Source organism: Rutilus rutilus, assembly GCF_951802725.1.
Source record: "Rutilus rutilus genome assembly, chromosome: 18".
NCBI lineage: Eukaryota > Metazoa > Chordata > Actinopteri > Cypriniformes > Leuciscidae > Rutilus > Rutilus rutilus.
This window is the reverse complement of record NC_140231.1, coordinates 17250903-17272637: the sequence shown is the minus strand read 5'-3', so window position 1 is coordinate 17272637 and position 21735 is coordinate 17250903. Positions and strand designations below refer to the sequence as shown.

Here is a 21735-nt window from a genome sequence, read left to right as displayed (position 1 = left end):
CCCAGCAAAATGAGTAGACTAACACGCCAAATTGGCTAGTGATTTGACAGCGTTACCCGCCAAAGTTAATTTTTAGACGGGTGTTAATTTCAAACCCTTAAAACCTAACGTTATACTTTGCAGTACACAAAAAATATTTCCTAACTAATTTCACTCCTCATCTTCATTAAAACGCTTTTCTTCCACTACACAAATAAAGATTTCCTAACTAATTTTACTCCTCATCTTCATTAAAACGCTTTTCTTAGAAAACAACATTGTTAACGTGTTTTTAAAGTTTATCACAAGGGTTTAAGCTCTTGTATGGCAACAAATAAGAAAGTAATTCATGAGGAAATAGCGCCCCCGTGTGTGCAATCTCCTTCATTTGAGCGGGAAACAGAATAAAAGTCCCGTTTAACCAGCCAAGTATTTCCTTGAAGCTACCTATAATATTGCCACGTCTTGTTTGTCGGCATAGTATTAAGGTAAATATTCAATGCATTCAAAATACATTTAGTTTTCTTTTTTTATTTCTTAAACCTCTAAAAGAATCTGACGTACTGAAATTTGTAAAGCTTAAAGGAAGCCACGTTCGCTGACGTCACTTCCTAATGATAGACTCATTCTGAGATTCGGGACGGACGAGTATATTATACAGGTAATGTATCTTTTAATGAATCAGTTAAGCATTCAGAGGACTGCAAAAAGAAAATTTCTCCTGGCGTCTCTCTTTACAGGCGACTAAATCTATAAAACACGATACAGTTTGCGAAAAATCCTAGTAAACATGGTTCCTCCGAAAACCGTAGCCGTCATCCAATTAACTTCCTCTAAAATAAACCCAGCACGCTACAAAAACTGGTATGATTATCTTTTGCTAGTTAAAATGCACCTTATAGATGACTTTTTAAAAGCTTATTAGAGGCCTACTGATTCTGACGCAACTGTTTACTGAATCAATTAAACGATAACGAGCCTGCGCATGAACACAGATTAACACTCTTACGGTATATTGTAGCGGTCAAAGATTAATTTCTGTCATTTGTGAGTTCTGTCGTCTTTTTTTCCACAGACATGAAGATGAATTTGTTATTAGCTGTCACTCTGATGTCCATCCCCATGGCACTTGTGCAGGGGGCTGAAAAGAAAAAGCTGCAGATCGGAATCAAGAAAAGAGTGGACAACTGTCCTATCAAATCCCGAAAGGGAGACGTGTTGAACATGCACTACACTGTAAGTGTCATACTTCTCTGACCCAAATGTTATTCATCCCCCAAAATGTCTTATTTTACCTGTCTTTTTTTATGTGCAGGGGAAACTGGAGGATGGGACAGAATTTGACAGCAGTATACCGAGGAATCAGCCCTTCACCTTCACTCTTGGCACGGGGCAGGTCATCAAGGGCTGGGATCAGGGTTTGTTGGGGTGAGCAGCAGTACTTCTGCATTTCCAGATCTTCTGAGATCATTTCTCAGTCAGTATTGGGATTTAAAGACATGAACTTAAGAGTTAGTCTAATAAAGAGGAATTAGCAACTGTGTTAAATATATTAGCATGTGTCGGTGCTGTGGCCTAGTGCTCTGCAAATGAGCTCCAGTTTGACGTCCTATTCCCTTTCTCCATGTGATTACCTGTCATATCTTTGCTGTCTCGTTTTATAAAAAGCCCATTTAGCATGTGCCATTCCTTTTCTTTCCTCTTAGGATGTGTGAGGGTGAGAAGAGGAAGCTGGTTATTCCCTCTGAGCTTGGTGAGTATGGAAAAATATGTCTCGTGTTTAAAAAAAAAAAAAATTTCAGTCCATATTTTAAGCATATATGACTGTTTTATAAACTACAGGTTATGGCGATAGAGGAGCACCGCCTAAAATTCCAGGTAAGATGATGCACAGTCCAATCCAAATTTGAGTCTGATAATAAGCACATTAACAGTTTATATTTTCTCTACAATAAATAAAAGACTAAAGCTTTACTTGTTAGGGATCTATAGCAGGTCTTTCACGATAAAAAAGTATATGCAATACACCAGTTAGATAAAAAGGAAACGTGAAGTTATTTCTGAGAAAATATCTAGCAAATATCCTCACTGATGCCACTGTGGTTACACAGTGACATTTATATACTTTTAAATGTGGCTGAAGGGCCTCAGCAAACTTTCAAATGAATACATTATTATTATTAATACATTTAATATTATTCGTAAAATAAAAAACTAACTTAATTAAAATGCCAAAAGAAAATACATAAACTCTTACTTCTCTTTATTTCCCACTTTATTTAAAAAAAGCTGCTGTCACAATTATAGCAGAGAATATTTCCAAATATTATCTTTGAAAATTGTGTTGGACAATGTATGTACCACGTTCTGTCTCACATTTGAAATCTCTGCTGTTTTCCCTCTAGGTGGAGCCACACTCATCTTTGAAGTAGAACTGTTGAGCATTGAGAGAAGATCTGACTTATAGTGACAGATATGTGGGAACAAACACTGCTGTACTGGATGTACCTACATAGCAATTTCAGGTGTTAAAAGTTAAAGACCTTTTTCAGTTATTCAAGAGGTTACAAAAACAGAATAAGCTCGGTAATCACACTTTCAGTATGTTTTTTTTTGATGTTTACCTTTCTAGAAAAAGAATGACGTCGACATGTATGTAGCACCATTCTTTATTTGAGAGCCTTACTACATGTATTTGGTTGTGAGAGTGCACACAGTACAGTTTTTGCCATTCCAACAAGGTCTAAACAGTTTCTTAAAGTGTTCACTTGAAATTGAATAAACGTTTTATTTACAAAAGATATGCGGGCTTTGAGCTTGATTTAGTATTGACCTTGGGCCTACACCACCAAAGCATCTTCATTCATAGCCTTCATTACAATTTGGCATACTCTTCTTTTTTGTAAAGTTAGTAAAAATATCAGATGTAACAAATTGGCAAATTCACTCAATCAGTATTGCTACTCTTCATCCTTAAAGAACTTCAAACTAGTTTAATTTTCCTCAGTCAAATGATTTTTAAAAACAGTAGTACTAAGCACAGACCTTTTGTGTGTGTGTGTGTGTGTGTGTGTGTGTGTGTGTGTGTGTTTTTCTTCCTAGAAATGGTAGATTAAAAATGGCTTACAAAAAACACAAGTTCACAATTCTCATCCCCCTCCCTCTTCCCAACTTACATCAACACACCCTAAAATCTGAAACCCTATATCTAAAACTAATATTTTCTGGCCTGCAAAAAATCGTTTCGCCCCTTACGAAAGACAGCAGATGCGAGAGACCGTCAAAAAAGGGGGTAAAAAGAAATCAGCTTTGTTCTAACTTCCTATATGATTACAGACAGACACATCAAGCCAAGTCACAAGGCTGAAAAAAAAAAGTGTATTAGTGAACAGTGTAACCGTAACATCAACCATTCGATTCCTTTCCCTAAATCACCACAGGGGTTTTAAGCTAAAGGGACACTACCACACTCTCTACATGTAAGATATGCTGAAACAGTACTAAGACGAAGTAAAAACAGTTGGTCAACCTGTAGCTGAGGTTGGCTTGGCTGGGCTCGTATCATTGATCTCCGTTTGACAGACGCTGTGGTTTAGTGGTTGGGTCTGCATGCCTGCATCTCTCCTCTGGGTTTGGAGTGACAGGTTGTTTTTGTGGTGGGGGGAGGAGCTGACATGACCTCATGGTGTCAGCTCCCCTTTCTTCTGTGGGGTGCTCAGTTTCTGCATCCCTCTGACCTTCTCCAGCAGCGCCGCCACAAAGTCCTGCAGGTGGCCAGAAGGAGAATTAAAGGAGAACTCCAGTCAATTTTAACATTGAGCTCATTTTTTTGTAAATTTGGAGTGCTGTCAGTACAGAGAACAACGACAAAAATCGGTGTTGCCTACACTGTGTTATCCTCTTTTTAAAATTTGCACCCTGTTGACTTCAATGGGGCAAGTTTTAAACCTGCTTTTAGTCTCTTAACATCCTTGATGTGACAAGTGCCCAGCCAATGTGAGTGATTCCTTCAGAGTGATCACGGGTGAATCTGACTGCAGTAGATGTGAAAGAAATATATAAAAAATTATGTTTATTCAGCCAGCGCACATACCTGTATTTACATCCTGTTTTCGGTCGAACCCCATAGTAATCGATTGTCGAGTTCACACGCATAGGTTTAGTTACCTATGATCACGCGTGTGAACTCGACAATCGATTACTATGGACTTCGACCGAAAACAGGAAGAAAACACAGGTATTTGCGCTGGCTGAAATAACATCATATTTATTAATCTTTCACATCTGCTGCAGTCAGATTCACCGTGTTCACTCTGAAGGAATCACTCACATTGGCTGTGCACTTGTAATGACACATCAAGGATGTTAAGAGGCTAAAAGCAGGTTTAAAACTTGCCCCATTGAAGTCAACAGGGTGCAAATTTTAAAAAGAGGATAACACGGTGTAGGCAACACCGATTTTTGTCGTTGTTCTCTGTATTGACAGCACTCCAAATTTACAAAAAAATGAGCTCAATGTTAAAATTGACCGGAGTTCTCCTTTAAGGCGAGAAAAAGCACATTTCTCTCCAGAGACTCAATGGCTCGGAGAATAACACGGCTTCCTGTAATGAAGTTAATTGCTAAAGCTGTTAATATTCAAAATGGCACTTACATCATTAGGCTTATAACAGTCGACCAGCAGCATCTGAAAAACAAAAATGGAAATGGAGACTTAATGACTTTCAGACTAATCTGCTGTGTTTCCAACTGTGTACCAATGAAAGCTGACACAAAATGATGAAATAAATCTCCTGCTGAAAAGTCAGTCTTCAAGAAGAGCTTGCGACTGGAAGGATTACTGTCAAACCACCTGCAGATGACGCTTACTGGAGCGCAATTCAGCAGAGAGGGGTGAAAGTCTTGTGTAATGTTCTTAGGGGGAGATATCTGAAGCGAACGGAATCTAGTAAATCTGATTATACCTTCACTCGAATGGCTCTCTCGACGTCACTGGACAGATCCAGAAGCTCATCCACATCTATTTCCAGCTCAGGCACCTCATCTTCCTGCAAAATACAGAAGCACTGATGAGAGATGTTAATGGGGGCTCCTGTTAAAAAAAAAAGAGTGAATGTGAATAATTCACAAGCCACAGAAAGGCGGTCAGATCATGAACTTATGGAAGCTTGTTTTAAAGATAACTGCTACTTTTTATAGCAAAAAAAAAAAAAAATTATGCAAGTTTACATCTTGCTATTCTGGCTTTTTCTCACTTGCAAGAAACAGAATGGCAAGATATAAACTCAATTCTGGCTTTATATCACGCAATTATGACTTTATAACTCGCAATTGCGACTATATCACGCAATTATGACTTTTTAACAGCACAGAGGAACAATATCGCTGGAATCACTTTCATAATGATATTTTTCCAGCTGATGAACAATAAAACACTGACAGCCGATCAGAATCCATTCTGCTGTGAAGAGCTCAAGCATTTAAAGTGATAAAACTGCACCACGTTAACTCATCCTTCCCTCGGGTCAATTCTGACCCGAAATTCAATTTTCTTTTTCTTTTTTACATTGACCCACAAGGGAAGGATTTGTTACAGAATGTGAGGAGAGGATGAGGGTTAATGATAAAGAGAACGGAAGTGGAAGTCAATGGGAACTGAAACTAGTAACCAACATTCTTCAAAATATATTCTCTGTTCTACATAAGGAAGTTTACATAAGTCCAAATTTTTTTGGTGGACTATCTCTAAGGTACTACTATGTGTCTTTTAGTGGCAGATAAGATAAGAAGTTATCCCTTTGAGGAAACTGCCCCAGTGACAAGCATTTTTCATCTGAGAACAGAAATTAAGCCATCTCTGGCCTTTGTGCATGACATCCTCTCTGCACAACAGGATGGGTTGATCCTCATGTCCATGTGCGATTTATTGTGTGTGCATATGCTTGTGACAAAAACAATCTCCATTCACTTCCTGTTGGCTTACAAAGACAACACCACAATATCCAGACCATGCTGTCTGATGTCTTATTAGATTGAGATACAATAAGTGAATAAAAGCACAACCAGAGCTTCAACCTCTGCTGTGTACAACTCTGGATTTCTATGTCTTATTGCAGCTAGTTTGCAGTCACAGAAAGGAGCTTTCCATCAGAGATTTACTCTCATTTTGCAGTTTCCTGCAGTGCTATTTTGCTAGTTTATGTGTGCTGAGGAAGAAGACGGGGGAGGAAAGTTGCTGTGGAAGGAATTGTCGCAAGTTTTTCTTCAAGTGTATGTGCTGTTGCAGTCATTAAGAATCAGGTCTGTTATAAAACCCTTCACACTGACCCATTTTGAAGAGTCGCTCTAGCACACTACAACTTACAAAAGCTTCCCAGTGGTGCTACTCGTGAATTAAAACACTTTCTCCTGCATCTATTAGTCACGGTGATCAGCTGGAGATCAGTGCACCACATTCATTTAATATTTACAGACTAGTGCAGCACTTCAGGAGCCAGTAATAGTACTGGGAAGTGCATAGCATTGGATACTTTAGAATACTTCATTCTGACTGGTCAATCATGGTATTCTGTGGCCAAATCAGGACACAATAATGTGGATTACACAGGCCTACTGACACCTTCTTACCTTCTCCTACTAAAGAGTGCATATTGGTGCCTCTTCCATCATTCTCAGTGGGTTTATAAATGTATAGCTGTCATGGATTTATACATTTATAGCTGTCATGGAGTTATAATATAATTTTCAGATCAAAATTTCAAAAAATTAAATCTAATTATATGTAATTGTATGTGTTGTGGACAGTGTAAATATTGAGTAAAACACTGTCAGACCAAATCAGGCTAGTAGAAAAAAAGATTATTTTACATACTTTTGTATAAAGACTGCAAACCGTATAACTGACTGATGTCCCAGGCAACCGATTTCCTACATTCTAATTAAATATACACTACCATTAAAATGTTTGGGGTCAGCATGGGTTTTAAATTTATTTATTTTTATTGGTTGTTGGTTAAAGAAATTAATATCTTTATTCAGCAAGGACACATTTTATTGAGAGTAAATACATTTATAATGTTGCAAAAGATTTTTCTTTTTTTCTTTCTTTATATTCATCAAAGAATCATGAAAAAAAATATGTTTCCACAAAAATATTAAGCAGCACAACCATTTTCAACACTGATAATAATAAGAAATGTTTCTTGAGCAGCAAATCAGCATATTAGAATGATTTCTGAAGGATCATGTGACAATGAAGACTGGAGTAATCATCACAGGAATAAAATACATTTGAAAATTAATTTCACAATATTACTGTTTTTATTTTGTTTAAATAAATGCAGCCTTTAAACAAACATTACAAAATCTTACTGACCCCAAACTTTTGAACAATAGTGTAAATACTTACGTATGCTGATTTATTTATTTACTAAGTAGCCAAGATCACCCAGCCAGATCACACACTTGCATTTAAATAATGTGAGCTCAGTGAAAAAATGTCCAAAGTACACCTGACTGTAAAACACAGCCATTATTGGCACAACATTGTCTCAGTGGATGATTTGAAAGCCACAGATCTAACCATTAAACAAAAATACATTTGAGCCTACCTTTGTCCGTGCTACTCTGAAAAAAGGCCACGATAAAAAAAATGTGATTATGTAATTTGTCACTGTGCATCGTTATCCTCTTAGGTACACACATTTCTCTTCAGTTTTTGCTCAGGGCATTCTAAACATCAACCTAATTGGACCAAACATCGCTGAGACTAGCAATATAATGGACGAGTTCTCCTGTCAGACCACATTAATATATGAATAACCTGTGGGATTCAGATGACATTTCCCAAGTCTAAATATGTGTGCTTCTATTATCTTCTTATTATATGAATATTATTGTAATTTGTAGTATTCTGATATCAGAAACCATTAGTCAGTGGATACTTATCACCAGAAAAGCAGGCTTTCAAACAAATACAAAGGAGTCAGGCCACTCCGTATAGTGTCAATGAGACAAAGCGAAATGTGAATTCCCAAAGCCAGATTTTAGCTCAGGATGAGGCCTACCGCTGGGCTGAAAAGCGCATACAGAACAATCTCATTTCAAGAGCTGCCTAGTTTTACACCACATAATCTAGGTCAGTTATATTAGCCCTGGAGGTTAAGTCAAGCTCAAAGTGAAGCATGCTTTGCATGTCTGAACAGATGACATCATCACAATGGCTAGAAGGGTGATCCCAAACATCCCAGGGGGCCGAAAGAAAGACAGAAAACCCATCCTGACCAGTGTCACCTACTGTATATATGTGCAATAGACATCAAAATCCTAATCAGCAATATCTGGGTTTTGTGCATCTGTAGACATAAATATATTTGGAAAAGGATTGGAATCCATGTCTTTGTTAATGCAGCTGGAGCTCCATCCTCATATAGATCCGTCACATTAACAAATAAGGCAATCAATATGAAATATGAATAGATGCATTATGCATAAAGGAATCATTAGGTGCTCCAATTTTTTTTCCCTCGCAGCACCTGTCCAAGAGGCTCACCTTTGTTTTATGGCTTTGTCTGTAGTTCTATAATGCCACGCCCTTCCATGTGTAAATGCATAACCATAAAATCAACAATCGGTTCAAAATAAAGACAAAGAATTGAAAGATGCCATGCTGCTCTTAATAAGCTATCGATTTATTAAAGCAAGGCAACTATCGCGCAAAATGGACATGACAAATGGAGCGAGGGGGATACCGGTTCACGAGGACTGTAAAGAAAGAGCTGTCATTCTTTGCAACAAAGGATTGCACGCGGTCAAAGCAATGACAGTGTTTTTTGTCCTACCTCGCAGTCGTACAGATTCATTAACTGGCTAACTATCCACTCCTCCAAATTCAGCCGCCTCCTCAATTCTTTTCTGTCATATTTTACGGTCACTCGTCCTTGCTTCTGTGGCACTTCTTCTTCGGTACCGGGAGGTGTTTGAAAATAGACCCGGGGCTGAGGTGTCGTTTCCGGACTCGTTACCGCTGCCATTGTCCCTGATAAAAGAAAGCTGAGGTGGATTTAAAGGTTTAATCAATTAGAGCATCAATTCAAAAGACAGAGCTGGTCATGTGCACAGCCATTGCATGTTGCAAAAAAAGTGCCGGCTCCCTTTTCTTAAATGGAACAGACCTTTTGGATTGCAAGGAGTCTGCAACGGTAGATGGGGATCAGGCATACAAGGAGCTTAGAAAACAGAAGAATTCATCAGACTAATTGTGTGGCCGTGGTTTATCAAAGTCCATCTTCCCTAAATCGCTCCATCAATTGTCACAGAAACGTTAGTGGGCGCCTCCAAGTGTCCGCACTGAACGAATCATTCGTTTGAGTCGGATCTTTTCAATGAGTCGGTTATAGCGGTTCACTAAAACGGACTCTATCCAGCAACTCACTCGCAACTAGCACACTACCATTTTTTACACTATACAACCTGTATCTTACAATATATTTATATCGCATAAATAGTAATATGTAGTATGCCTATTATTATGCTGTCACTGATGCACGTGATGCAAACGTCATTTGACGGATGGGGTGAAAAGTCCAAGTGCTTTCCAAATAACAGATATGTTACAAATAAAACATACATACTGGATGCAGATTGACTATAGGCTATGACTCGGCAATACAACACATTAGGCTATTCTTTTTAAACCAGAGATGCAATTGAAAGTAGGCCTGTGCACCTTAAAAAAGGTATAGCAATATTCAATAGCAATACGCGCTAGATAAGACAGCGCTGATCGGTATTTGAACCGCTTCTTTGAAACGAACTGTTTAAAAGAACCGAATCGCTAAAGAGTCGGACCTCCCATCGCTATGAAATACCACCACACAACGTTTCCCTTTGGTCTTAATGCAGGCTGTGCCTAATGTTCCAATACATTGATTATTAGTTCATATACATTTTCATAATTTCAGGCACCGATAGCCTGTTGTTAGATATAGCCTACTGAAATGTTATTCTCCCCATTTGTCAGGCCACCCCTCTTTCCTGTATGTGGACTATTCCAAATCAAATATCCTGTGCCTTCTCTCTCTCCCTCTCTCTCTCTCTCTCTCTCTCTCTCTCTCTCTCTCTCTCTCACACACACACACACACACACGCACATTGTCGGTTATGCCAAGTGACCCTCCGTCTGTCTTTTCATTTCATCGTAAAATGTGTATTATGTAATTTATTCAACCCTAATTGGTTCATTCACTCTAGTAAATTCTATTCTTTCTGCATCAGCTGAATCTGAATGGGTCCACTGCCCTCAAGCTATTTCTTTGTCCATTTACAATGTCCTTTTCCTTTATTATTATTTGATTTGGTTATTCATTATTCTTATTGACATTAATGGCTACATATATTTCTGATGATCTAAAACACCAGATTAACTGTATGTAGGCTATTACAATAGCCTATAAATTATACAATATAAATATTACCATAAGGACACAGTGAAATGTTTTCATCATTATGTTACTAACATCCATTAATTTCCATCCATTTAACTTAGTTTCATCTCAATGTTCTCAATCAGTAATGCAATTCAGAGGGTCGAAAAAGTGCCATGAAATTAGGGTTCATAGTATTTGAGTAGGTTACTATTAAAATGAATACTAAAATTCGAACAAAACACACATACATTTACAGTAATGTAGCCTACTTACAATGGAAACCAAAGAGGCAAGATACACTTAGTGCATCACATATTTTTGGTAAAGCACTTTAATCTTCAGTATTTTCCCAGCTGTTATGTTGTTTAAATCCTAAAGTTTGTTCCAAGTCCATTAGTGCTTTATGAATAATTATACACTCTATTATCACAACCCATGATCCTTTTCTGCTATCTATGAGGAGATACGTAAGTTTACAGGTTTACTTTTCACTAGAGTTTAAGGATTTGACACATTCTAATTTGAATACTAGATTAGAATTAGTGCATCGCAAATCATCTCTCTCTCCCTCTTTCTCTCTGTCTCTTGCTCTCTCTCTCTGCCTGTGGCCTCATCAGAAGCATAGGCTCGACAAGTTTTTTCAGATGTCTCAGTCCTGGGCCAGTCGTTCCAGCTGCCCCCATGTGTGGCCCATCCTCCTCAAGTCTGGCTACAGATCACACGACAGGTTGGCCCGTCTTCCTAGGAGTTCCAGGTGGGGGCTTGCCTTTGTGATGCTGTCTGCAGGCTTGCAGGCTTGCAGGTATGTCCAGTCCACCTCCAGCATCTTTGGAGGATGTCATCTTCCACGGGTTGGTGTTTTGTTTGTTGCCACAGTCCTTCGTTGCTGATCTTGTCTGGCCAACGGATCTTGAGGATCCTTCTGAGGCAGGTGTTGATGAAAAACCTGGATTCTCTTTATGGCAGTGTTGGTGGTTTTCCAGGTCTCAGCTCCATACAGCAAGACAGGCTTCACAATGGTGTTGAAGACCCTGGTCTTGGTATTGATGCTGATCTCAGAGGATCGCCAAACGTTCTTCAGTTGGAGGAAAGCTGCTCTCGCTTTGCTGATTCGTGTTCTCACATCCGCATCTGTTATCATGCCTGTCAATTATGCTACCAAGGTAAGAGAAGCTGTCCACTTCCTCTAGCGCCTCCTCTCCAAGCGTGTTGGCCGTTTCTGGCTGTGTTGGTCTTTAGTGCCTCTCTATTGATGTTGAGGCTTGCTAAGGTATCTGCAACGATGCTGGTCTTTTCCTGCATCTGTTGTTGGGTGTGAGAAAGAAGGGCCAGGTCATCAGAAAAGTCGAGATCCTCCAATTGTGTCCATAATGTCCACTGGATGCCATTTTATTCTGAGGTGTGGATGTCTTCATGACTCAGTCTATTGCCAGCAGGAACAGGAAAGGTAATATTAAACAGTCTTGCCTCACTCCCATTCATACTAGAAAGTAGTCTGTGAGTTGCCTGCCATGAACTATCCTGCAGGTTATCCCTTCATTAGAGTTTTTGATGATGTTTGTGATCTTTTCTGGCACTCAATGACATCTCAGTAGCTTAGACAGTAGTCTATCCACGCTGTCAAACGCCTTCTTATAGTCAATGAAGTTTACGTAGAGAGGCGAGTTCCACTCCAGCGACTGCTCCAAGATGATGTGTAATATTGCAGTCTGTTCAGTGCATGACCTGCCCTTGCTAAAACCAGCTTTTTGGTCTTGCAGTTGAACTCTGTTGAACACTTTTCCTGGGATAGACAGTAATGTTATCCCTTTGTAATTTGAGCAACAACTGAGATCGCCTTTCTTTGGCAGCTTGATGAGGTACCCTTCCTTCCATTCTGTCGGCACTTTCTCCTCTTCCCAGATCTTGTTGAAGAGGGGATGGAGCAGCTCCACACTGCCCTCTACGTCAGTTTTCAGCACCTCTGCAGGAATACTGTCCGGTCCTGCAGACTAGTTTTTCTATAACTGTTTGATGGCACTGTGGATTTCTTCCTTCGTAGGTGCACTGCAGACAATTGGTAGGTCACTGGCGGCTGGCGGGATGTCTGGTGGGGATGGGGGAGATGGTTGGTTTAGCAGCTCTTCAAAATGCTCCACCCATCTGTTCTTTTGCCCTTCCTCAACTGGTATCATTCTGCCGTCCCTATCTTTTGCTGGTCTCTCTGGCTTGGCAAACTTTCCTGAAAGTTTCTTGACGAGACGTGTGTTGCCTTAGTGAGCTGCTTCTTCTCTCTCTGTTGCCAGCATCTCTGTGTAGTTCCTTCTGTCTGACCTGATGCTGTGCTTGAAGTTTTTGTTTGACACGTACATCCTGAGGAGACCTATGAAATTTCTTCGAGATGCATACATGGTCAGTCTGGTTCTCTGTCAACAGGTCCGGTGATACCCAAGTCGGCTTGTGTATCCTTCTGTAATGGAAGAAGCTTCCTCAGGTTGCTTGTGGCACACAGGTTGGCCAGTCGCTCCCTGTTGTCATTCATCTCACCTAAACCCTGCTGCCCCATGATCTCCTCGTAGCCCCTGTTGCCTCTGCCAATCTTGGAGTTAAAGTCACCCAAAACAATGATGATGTTTTGTTTGGGTCAGTCTTGGATGATGGTCAGCAGTCTGCTGTAGAAATCATCCTTTGCCGACTTGTCACTGTAGTTTGTTGGGGCATAGCACTGGATCTGCAGAAGGAGGCTGACGTGATCCATGGGCCGTGCACCTCCCCCCAAGGAGCACTCCCTGGGCTGTCCTCGACAGCATCAGGGCACACATTGAGTGTGTGGCGCGCCATCTCAGCCTTCTCTGGCCAGAACCACTCATGATTCCCAGGATGGTGAGGTTGAATCTCCTCATCTCTGTGGCCACTTGGGTTGTTTTGCCAGTCTCATACATGGTTCTTACATTCCATGTTCTGATGGGGATCCTGGTGGAGATGATTGTCTTTGCGGCTTCCAGATGACTCTGGCTTTCACTGCCCGGTGTCATACACCTTCTCCATCCTCTCCCAGGGCTGGTCCATCCTCTCCCAGGGCTGTGGTGTCGGTTGGTTTGCCTCTTGGTGTTTCAGCAACAGGTTTTTTTTTTTTTTTTTTTTACAGGAAGGGGTTGTGCATCCGCATTTCTGGGGAAAGTGTTAACGGCAGTACAAACTGACAGTAATATCTATGGACTTTAAGTTAATCAGCTAATCTTGCTAGTTATTTTTATTGTTGGTGTTTTTTTATTTTTATTTTTTATTTAAATGCTATGCTCGTTATGCATGTTATGCTCATCTTTGCTCACTCCTTTAAAGGTATCTTGAGTAATACGGCTCTATAATTAACAAAGCACATTAAAAAGTCCTGAACCGGAAAAGATGCAACCTGTTTATAACCCCCATTGCAGATAGTTATATATGCGTATAACTTCGGTTGCTTTGACTGTTCCCATGTATATGTATCTGGTTGTATGTATCTATGTATATACTGTGTATGTGTGTATCTCACATATACATGCCTAAGACGTCAACATGACATTTGATGACGTGATACTATAAATTGTATACTAGCCTACATTGTCCAGTAATCAGTACGATTTTTTTATGTTGTTAAGTCTCCTATGCTCCCTAAGGCTGAATTTATTTGATTTAAAAGCATTGTGAAATATTAGTACTTAAAATATAACTGTTTTCTCTTTTAATGTATTTTAAAATGTAATTTATTACAATTGTAATTAAAACATTTTTAATTTATTTAGTAAATATGAATAGCCATTACTTAAGTGTCACATGATCCTTCAGAAATCAGTCTTATATGCTGATTTGCTGTTCAAGAAACATTTCTTATTATTATTATTAGTGTTGAAAACATCTGTGCTGCTTAGTATTGTTGTGGAAACCTTGATAGATATTTTCAGGATTCGTTGATGAGAAATAGAAAGTTTAAAAGAACACAATCTATTTGAAATAAAAAAAATTACCTTATCGAATAGAATTTAACATGGTCTTTTGGATCAATTTAATGCATCCTTGCTGAATAAAAGTAAAACAAAAAAAAATATATATATATATATATTATTTTTTATGTTATTGACCAAATATGTCTGCACCGTTGTATACAGTATCTAAAACCTCAGTGTAACACTAGAGGGCAGCATGTGATCGCTTTACTTCAGTGAAGGGTGTTGCGCGAACCACACTGCTGAGAAGAGGCCATTATGTAGCCTAATGCAGATCTTTTGTTTGGAATTGTAGCTGCTTATTAAAAAAAAAAAACATACAAATGAGATAGCAGTTTGACTTGTCACACAAAATAAAGTGTTCTTGACAGATGAATGAGTCAAAAATGTAATACGTAATGCAGATTTAGAACAACTCCAGCAATATGAAAACACCACATGCATTTTAACTAGTTCACAATGAATAGCATACAAAAAGATCCACTCAGAATCATCATCTTGGATCCAAATAGAGTAACTTCCTTCTGTTTACAGAACAAATTTTAAAGCAGTAAAACCCCATCTGCCAAACACAGTTGTATCCTCTGTTGTCTGAAATTGCCTGTTAATCAGTTTTTATATTTCTGATTTGCTGCTTCTAGGGCAGACCCTGCTGAAATCGCAGCCAACAAGGCCGTTATCCTTCTTTTTAATGCACCGTGTAATTGGTTCAGTGGCCCCTGTGTGCCACACGCCAGCTCTGGATTATGAGCTCTGGGTCCTGTGGGCCTCCCTCACACACTCTACAGTCACAACAAAACCACTCGAAAGGCAGAACCGAGTGCTGGTACATGTTGCCTTCTCCAAACCGTTTGGGATTATAATGTTAGTGTTTGAGATGAAAGAGCCCTTCCAAACAATCCAACTGCAACATGAAGTGTTGCATAACCACTTGCCATTGGCTCATTCGCTTTAAGTATTGGATAACGTTCAAATTGAGCATTCAGTTCTCTTTCTCTATATTTAACCCTCAGCATGTATGAGCTGTTTAGGAGGGGCACAGTGGGAAATCTTCCAGAGCAGTGTGGCTTTTTAGCATTAATCTAGTCTCTCTTGAGGGTCATGTTCCCTCCTTTGAGGACCTGTCAGTCATGGAGAGAGCAAAGACCATTCTGTGCGGGGTTTCAAGACATTCATGTTAAGCCCTGACAGAAATTAACCAGCAGCTTTCACACTGTAGAATTTCCATTGAAGCGAAGCAGAGTTGGGCCTGGTCAGCACTTGGACGGGAGACCCGATGGAACTAATGATCGGAGATGTCCAGTGTACATCACCAGAGAGAATTTTTCTAAACTCTAGTTATTTTGATTGATTTTAAGAATTATGAGGTCAAACATGCATGGGTGAATTGATTGATCACAATGATAGTTGTCGCAGTGTATAGTTGTCATTTTCCTTTTAAGTATTTTTCTAGATTTTATCCATGTTTTATGTTTCAATGACATGCAAGCAAACAACCAAATAAAGGATTTGAAGAAGGAAAAAAAGGTATTCACTTCCTTCCTTTCACATGAGGCTGTCAACTTCCTACCCCTACTTCCAGGAAGCATGGCGAAGGCAAACCCTCCCAAAGAAAGGTGATTTTCATGTTACTAAAAAGTATTTTTTGTTGACACACATGCATATATATATATATGAAGGTCTCTAGACAAGAGATCTATAGTTTTTTGTATACTTAGTCAAAAGTACAAACGCCAACTTTAGTTGCCGGTGGGCAAATGCCTTGTAAGTTCATATCATGGGGAAATGGGGTATACTGTGTTAATAGATTAATAAATCAAGGTTATTGGTCTTGTTTAGTGCTTTTTGCTTTCAAAATATCCTACCTAAAACATAACTTAACCCTTTAACTGACATCTCTACTGTACAGTAGACCATGTAAAGAGGGAGACAGAGATCTCCTCTCCTTTCAAAGGCTGGTCCTCCAGCGCCATGGGATGAGGCCACAGGGGTATGGAAGAAGGTCAGTGTTGGGCTCTGCAATATGTGAGGCTGCCAGATTTGACAACTTGAACCACTGGCCCCACAACACAGGGAGAAAGTAGCCTACATGAGGAGTCGAAAATGTAATGGACGCACTTCCTTTGCATCCGAGAAATGCACGTATAACATAACTTCCCATTCCGAATGTTTTTTTTAAAGAAATTGGTATTTGTTATTTGTTTGGGTTGTTTTGTTATATAGATGTAATTTTTTTTCCGTTCTATTTATTTATTTTATTTTATTTTATTTTATTTTAACTTTTTGATACACAATGCCCTGTTGGGGCAACTTAATGGCTGCCCTTTGTTCTACACTATGTTTCAGTGTTGTTTGTTGAAAAAAAGAAAGAAAGAAAAAAAAACCTGGGGAAATTAAATGCAGAACATGTTCACACCCTATAAACATGATATGCCTGAAACCATTCAGAAAAATTTGGGCACAAATGGGTTTTAATAGCATGCTTTTAGATAGTGTGAATTTTAATTTCATGCAGACCTTGTGCACCTGAAGCTTACACGAATTCAAGGCTGAAAATGACACTAATTTTTATTAAAACATTCCGCATAAGATCCATCTCGGGTAATCCGAGCACAGGTGCATGGTCAAATGAACTATTCTATTTAAAGTCATCATGAAATCAAAATGGGAAATTCTTATTTTATATATTGCAGTGTAGCCTACATTATAAAATATTTTTTTCGTGCACACAATTTTTAACTTCCCCTCCCTCTTCCAGCGACATCTTTTCTCTTCTCTGATGACGTATTCGCTTGCGCGAGGGCGGGTCAACCTGTCAATCACATGAGATCCCAGCAATGGCGAAACAACATGATCCAATCAACTCTCAAGTAGTTTCACTCAAATATGTACAATAGAGAAAAGACAATAATACAAAGGCAAAAGAAAAGACTAATGCAACTTCCTTTTCATGCGGGTAACGGTTGCTGCTGGAAGAGGTGTTAGTAACACCAGCAGGGGGCGCTAGGTGCCAATATAGTGATGGTGAATGCTAAATGAGATGTTAAACTGAGGTCCTGAGTCCTCCTGACACACTGCGATCATTATGGCCCTGTCTAAAACGGCACACTTCATATGCACTTTCGATCTTGTGGACTTACAATGGCTGCCGCGTGTCCGTTAATTCCATGAGACCATATGTCCCATTTAGTCATTTTAGGTTTCAGAAGGGTGCTCGCGAGCGCCCCCTTTGCGGTCAATATACGCGTTCCCCTAGATACGCACTTTTCACACTGAAGCGAGCTCCGCAGCAGACTTGTTCCCGACAGTCAAAGTGACGTTAGGCTACGTCATGAAAGTGCGAAAATTCGTAGGAAGACCGCGAGTGTTTAGGCTGCGATTTGTGAACAGGGCCTATGAATCCTAAGGTAGCTACTTCTAAGGTTTAGAAGATTTTTGCCATTTGGCCTTCAAATATGGCCAATACACAGGGATAACATAGGCTAGTTATCAGTTACTCACCTTTCCATTGATATGTGATGGGTTTTCTGACATCACATCACCCTAGCCTAGAAGAGATTCCTCCACTCTCTCTGCTTTGAGTGTGACAAATATGTGCTATGTAAATGTATACTTATTCAATTTGGCTGATGCTTAGGCCTACACACTACAACCAATATACTTTCAAAGCAACAAAACTGTTAAGATGGAACAACCACCTCAGAAAGCCAGAAATGTAATGCTCTGTTTCTCAGTATCCTAATATTAGAAAGCTCTGGAGCGTTCAGTAAGACTACAGTGTTAGTTTGCACTATGTGAATCATCCTCACCCTGAAGTGACACTATATGATGACTAACTTGCCTGAGCTAGTGATTCAAGAAACAAGCTTTTTCTCTCTCTCTTTCTCTCTCCTCCCACCTCGCTTTCATTTTCTTCATCGTTTTAATTCAAACTGGGCTTTCTGTGGCAGAAAGGGAATATTGTACATATAATTACAGACTCTGAATAAAGGGGAAGGTTTATTTTATTTTATTTTATAACAAGAATTTCTGTTTCCTGCAAAGTGCGGTGGGATGTTGAGCTAAATTAGTGAAATTGTTTATCTGTTGGTTAGATGCCAAGGTTTCTGACCCCAAGCTAATGCTTAATTTGGACATTTTTTTCCCAAATAAATTAGGCTGTAAGCTCTCAATTAGCAATTATTGTGCTTTCTCCACACTGAAAGACATAGAAATGTAGTTTATTTGCTATCCTGGGTTTTTTCTTACCTGTTGGCCCTGTCAGAGCTGGCTGTGAGATATAGGCTACAGCATGACGGCTATAATTGGCCAGAGTGGAATGCATTTTCTGTAACAACTGTGGGTGAGTTCTGAGGCACGGTGTGAGCTGACCCCACTTCAGCCCGTCTCTCGCCACGGCCGCTGATTGATGACTCGAAATTGCCACTGTAATGTTTGTCACTGCAGCTGTGTCTTTTTTTGTCTCCCCAGTGATCTGAAAATAGAGCTGTGGATTGCTAAAACAGACTGTCGCTGAAAACAATGAACATCTGATTCCTCATCGATCAAGAAGATTCTTGTTCTTTTTAACAAGGTGATTCTATGAACAACAACCATCAGCATCAGCGTAGACTCAACAGGTAACACTTCATTTCCTAGTGGGATATGAAAGCGCTTTGTACCTGCTGTCAGTGTTAATGTCTTGTCCAATTTAGCCATATTATTCCGTAGCAGACGCTTGTCCGTGTACAAAACAATTCAACACTGTTGTTAGTAGGGATCTATTTGAAAAATGAGCCAAAGATGGACATAGAAAGATTGGAGGAAGAAAATAAGCTTCTCATTTCTTTTGACTGCCCAAATGTGCTTAAAAAGTTCAAAGGAGTTCAAAGGATCTCAAGTGTAGAGCGACGCTGTTGTTATGAGGGAAATGTGCTCCGGTTTAAATGCATTATTGAACACTGGCCTTTGCTTTCGCTCGCTATTTCTGGTTTCCAATAAATATTTCTCTTTTTTATTGCATTTTTTCTCTCAACTTTCTCCACCGCATAAAACACTAGCTCTCTGCAATGTCGTCTTAAAAATAGAAATACACTGGAAATGTTGACATTCTTTTTTTGACATTAGGTGATTTTCAGGAGAGAATATATCATTAGCCTCATAGCATAATTGCCTAAGTAATATATATATAAAAAAAAAGACTTCGGCAATTATGCTATGAGGCTAACGATATGCAAATGTTTTTCAAGTGGGAATAGGCGGGGAACAACATGTTTGAGAGCCACGTAATGGAATGAATATGGAACATGTTTCATGTTGTTTGGAACACCATTCATGTAATGGAATTCTGGGAAATGGGAATGTATTTTGTATCTGTTATGTTGTACGTAAACATTTACAGTTGACATAAGAAATAAGTAGCAAACATACGTTTTTTAGTATTGGAATGTAAGTCAGAGTGAAACGGATTATTGAAAAAGAAAAAAGTGTAGAGCAGTAAGTTGGTTCTATCTTGCAGTTGATTGTGGGTGGGGTTTAAACACTGGTTGGATTCTGGCATGCGTAACCAGAGAGATTCTGCCGGTTCAATGGACAGTCGATTTATGATATTTTAATTCAAAATTACAAGGTCGAAACAAATGTTTAAAATAGAAGTCAAGTCATCTTAATTTATATAGCGCTTTTAACAATGTAGATTGTTCCAAAGCGGCTTTACATTGATAATAGGAAAATGAAGTAACAGAGATTGTTTTGGCTTTATAGCAGCTCTAGAATAAAGTTATTGTCCAGCTAAAGTTAGTTTTGATTGATTCACTTCCGTCACAATGATCTATGCTAACACGACACCGTTTTAACAGAAAACTAAGTTCTTTCTGGACTGCGGTAAACCTCGGGATAAACAGAGAGACTATATTAGCGTAGACGCCATTCTTCTTATGATGTAACGAGTACCTAATCTATGCAGCCTAACATTGAATTATAGAAGTCTATAATGTGTTATGTGTATGCTAGGTCAAAGAGATGTGTTTTTAGTCTAGCTTTGAACTGACAGAGTGTGTCTGCTTCCCGGACAATGTTAGGAAGACTGTTCCAAAGTTTTGGTGCTAAATAGGAGAAGGATCTACCGACAGCAGTCGATTTTGATATTCTAGGTATTATCAACTGGCCGGAATTTTGAGATCGCAATAGACATGAAGGACTATAATGTGCTAGGAGCTCGCTCAAGTACTGCAGAGCTAAACCATTTAGTGCTTTGTAAGTAATCAGCAATATTTAAAATTTTATACAATGTTTAATAGGGAGCCAATGCAGTGTTGACAGAACTGGGCTAATATGGTCATACTTCCTGGTTCTGGTAAGAACTCGAGCTGCTGCGTTCTGGACCAGCTGTAGTTTGTTTATTAAGCGTGCAGGGCAACCACCCAGTAGAGCATTACAATAATCTAGCCTTGAGGTCATGAACGCATGAAGTAATTGTTCCACATTTGTCAATGAGAGCATATGACGTAATTTAAATATATATATTTATGATGGAAAAATGCGTTTTTACACATTGAATTGTTCATAATAATATCTATAACATGCATACAGAAAATAAAGTTACAGAAGACAAAAATATAAGAGGAGATCAATTAGTAAATTATTCTTTTTACTGATGGATGTGCTTTTTTTACAGTTGAAGCTTTTTTACAAAGAAGATCACCAGGGAAATTGCAGCATGCAGTCTTATTACACACATTTTTCTTCTTGCGGTCCAGTTTTAGAGCAAACTCAACTGCAGTAGTCCTTTTGCTCTGCCTATAAGTAGATGCTTGTCAGAATATTTCTTTCATGTAGTTCTTGAGCAATAATAAGTGAGAGCGTGTTATATTGATTTTACATCTCATATTCTTTCTCTCATACTTGCTAAGGTGTTTGTAGCTCTTCAAATGAACAGGATTTTTAAAAAACTTTTTTTCCTCCTGTTCTTCCCCTATGGGGATTTCTGTTGTGTTGTTCTGTTCTTGTAATTTACATTCTCCACTCCACAACAGTTCCTCTTTTCATCTAATGACTGTTTTGTACTACTGTGCTGTTCATCGGTCTGCAGGGGGATGAGAGAGAGTCAGGAGCCATCTGTCAAACATTCGGGAGAACGTAAGAGCTCGAAAAGAACTATCACCATTCAGGCATTGATTTGTTAAGGGGGTCATATGATGAATAATCAAGTTTTCCTTGTTCTGCTGATATAAAAGAGCTTTATGTGCTTTCAAAACACCTTGGAAACTCTTTTAAAACTTCAAAGATGATCAAGTTTTCTTAAAAGGATAGTTCACACAAACCTGAAAATTCAGTCATGATTTTTGTTCCTAACCCCATGACTTACTTTCTTCCGTGGAACACAT

General features: G+C 39.1%; 2 protein-coding genes across 2 annotated transcripts; one reads left to right on the top strand and one right to left on the bottom strand.

The window, feature by feature from the left end:
- The first annotated feature begins 557 nt into the window (after positions 1-557).
- On the top strand, positions 558-2780 carry fkbp2 (FKBP prolyl isomerase 2). The gene is made up of 6 exons (XM_084386987.1): positions 558-640; positions 1055-1215; positions 1295-1407; positions 1686-1732; positions 1822-1857; positions 2385-2780. Exons 2-6 carry the CDS (start codon positions 1057-1059, stop codon positions 2444-2446), a joined length of 417 nt encoding a protein of 138 aa, XP_084243113.1. The 5' UTR covers positions 558-640; positions 1055-1056; the 3' UTR covers positions 2447-2780.
- Positions 2634-9770, bottom strand: ppp1r14ba (protein phosphatase 1, regulatory (inhibitor) subunit 14Ba). The gene is made up of 5 exons (XM_084386986.1): positions 9153-9770; positions 8820-9016; positions 4944-5027; positions 4634-4666; positions 2634-3743 (listed from the first exon to the last, which is right to left on the bottom strand). The coding sequence occupies exons 1-5, from the start codon at positions 9196-9198 to the stop codon at positions 3660-3662; spliced, it is 444 nt and encodes a 147-aa protein (XP_084243112.1). The 5' UTR covers positions 9199-9770; the 3' UTR covers positions 2634-3659.
- Positions 9771-21735: the final 11965 nt, after the last annotated feature.

Bases quoted from the DNA above. Each gene is read 5' to 3' on its own strand.
- ppp1r14ba (XM_084386986.1), bottom strand. From the start codon at position 9,198: ATGCCTGATCCCCATCTACCGTTGCAGACTCCTTGCAATCCAAAAG. The intron at 9,017-9,152 runs GTCTGTTCCATT...TTCTTTTATCAG, and splicing joins GACTCCTTGCAATCCAAAAG to GGACAATGGCAGCGGTAACG. The intron at 3,744-4,633 runs GTAAGTGCCATT...GGCCACCTGCAG, and splicing joins ACTGTTATAAGCCTAATGAT to GACTTTGTGGCGGCGCTGCT.
- fkbp2 (XM_084386987.1), top strand. From the start codon at position 1,057: ATGAAGATGAATTTGTTATTAGCTGTCACTCTGATGTCCATCCCCATG. The intron at 1,733-1,821 runs GTGAGTATGGAA...TATAAACTACAG, and splicing joins GGTTATTCCCTCTGAGCTTG to GTTATGGCGATAGAGGAGCA. The intron at 1,858-2,384 runs GTAAGATGATGC...TTTTCCCTCTAG, and splicing joins AGCACCGCCTAAAATTCCAG to GTGGAGCCACACTCATCTTT.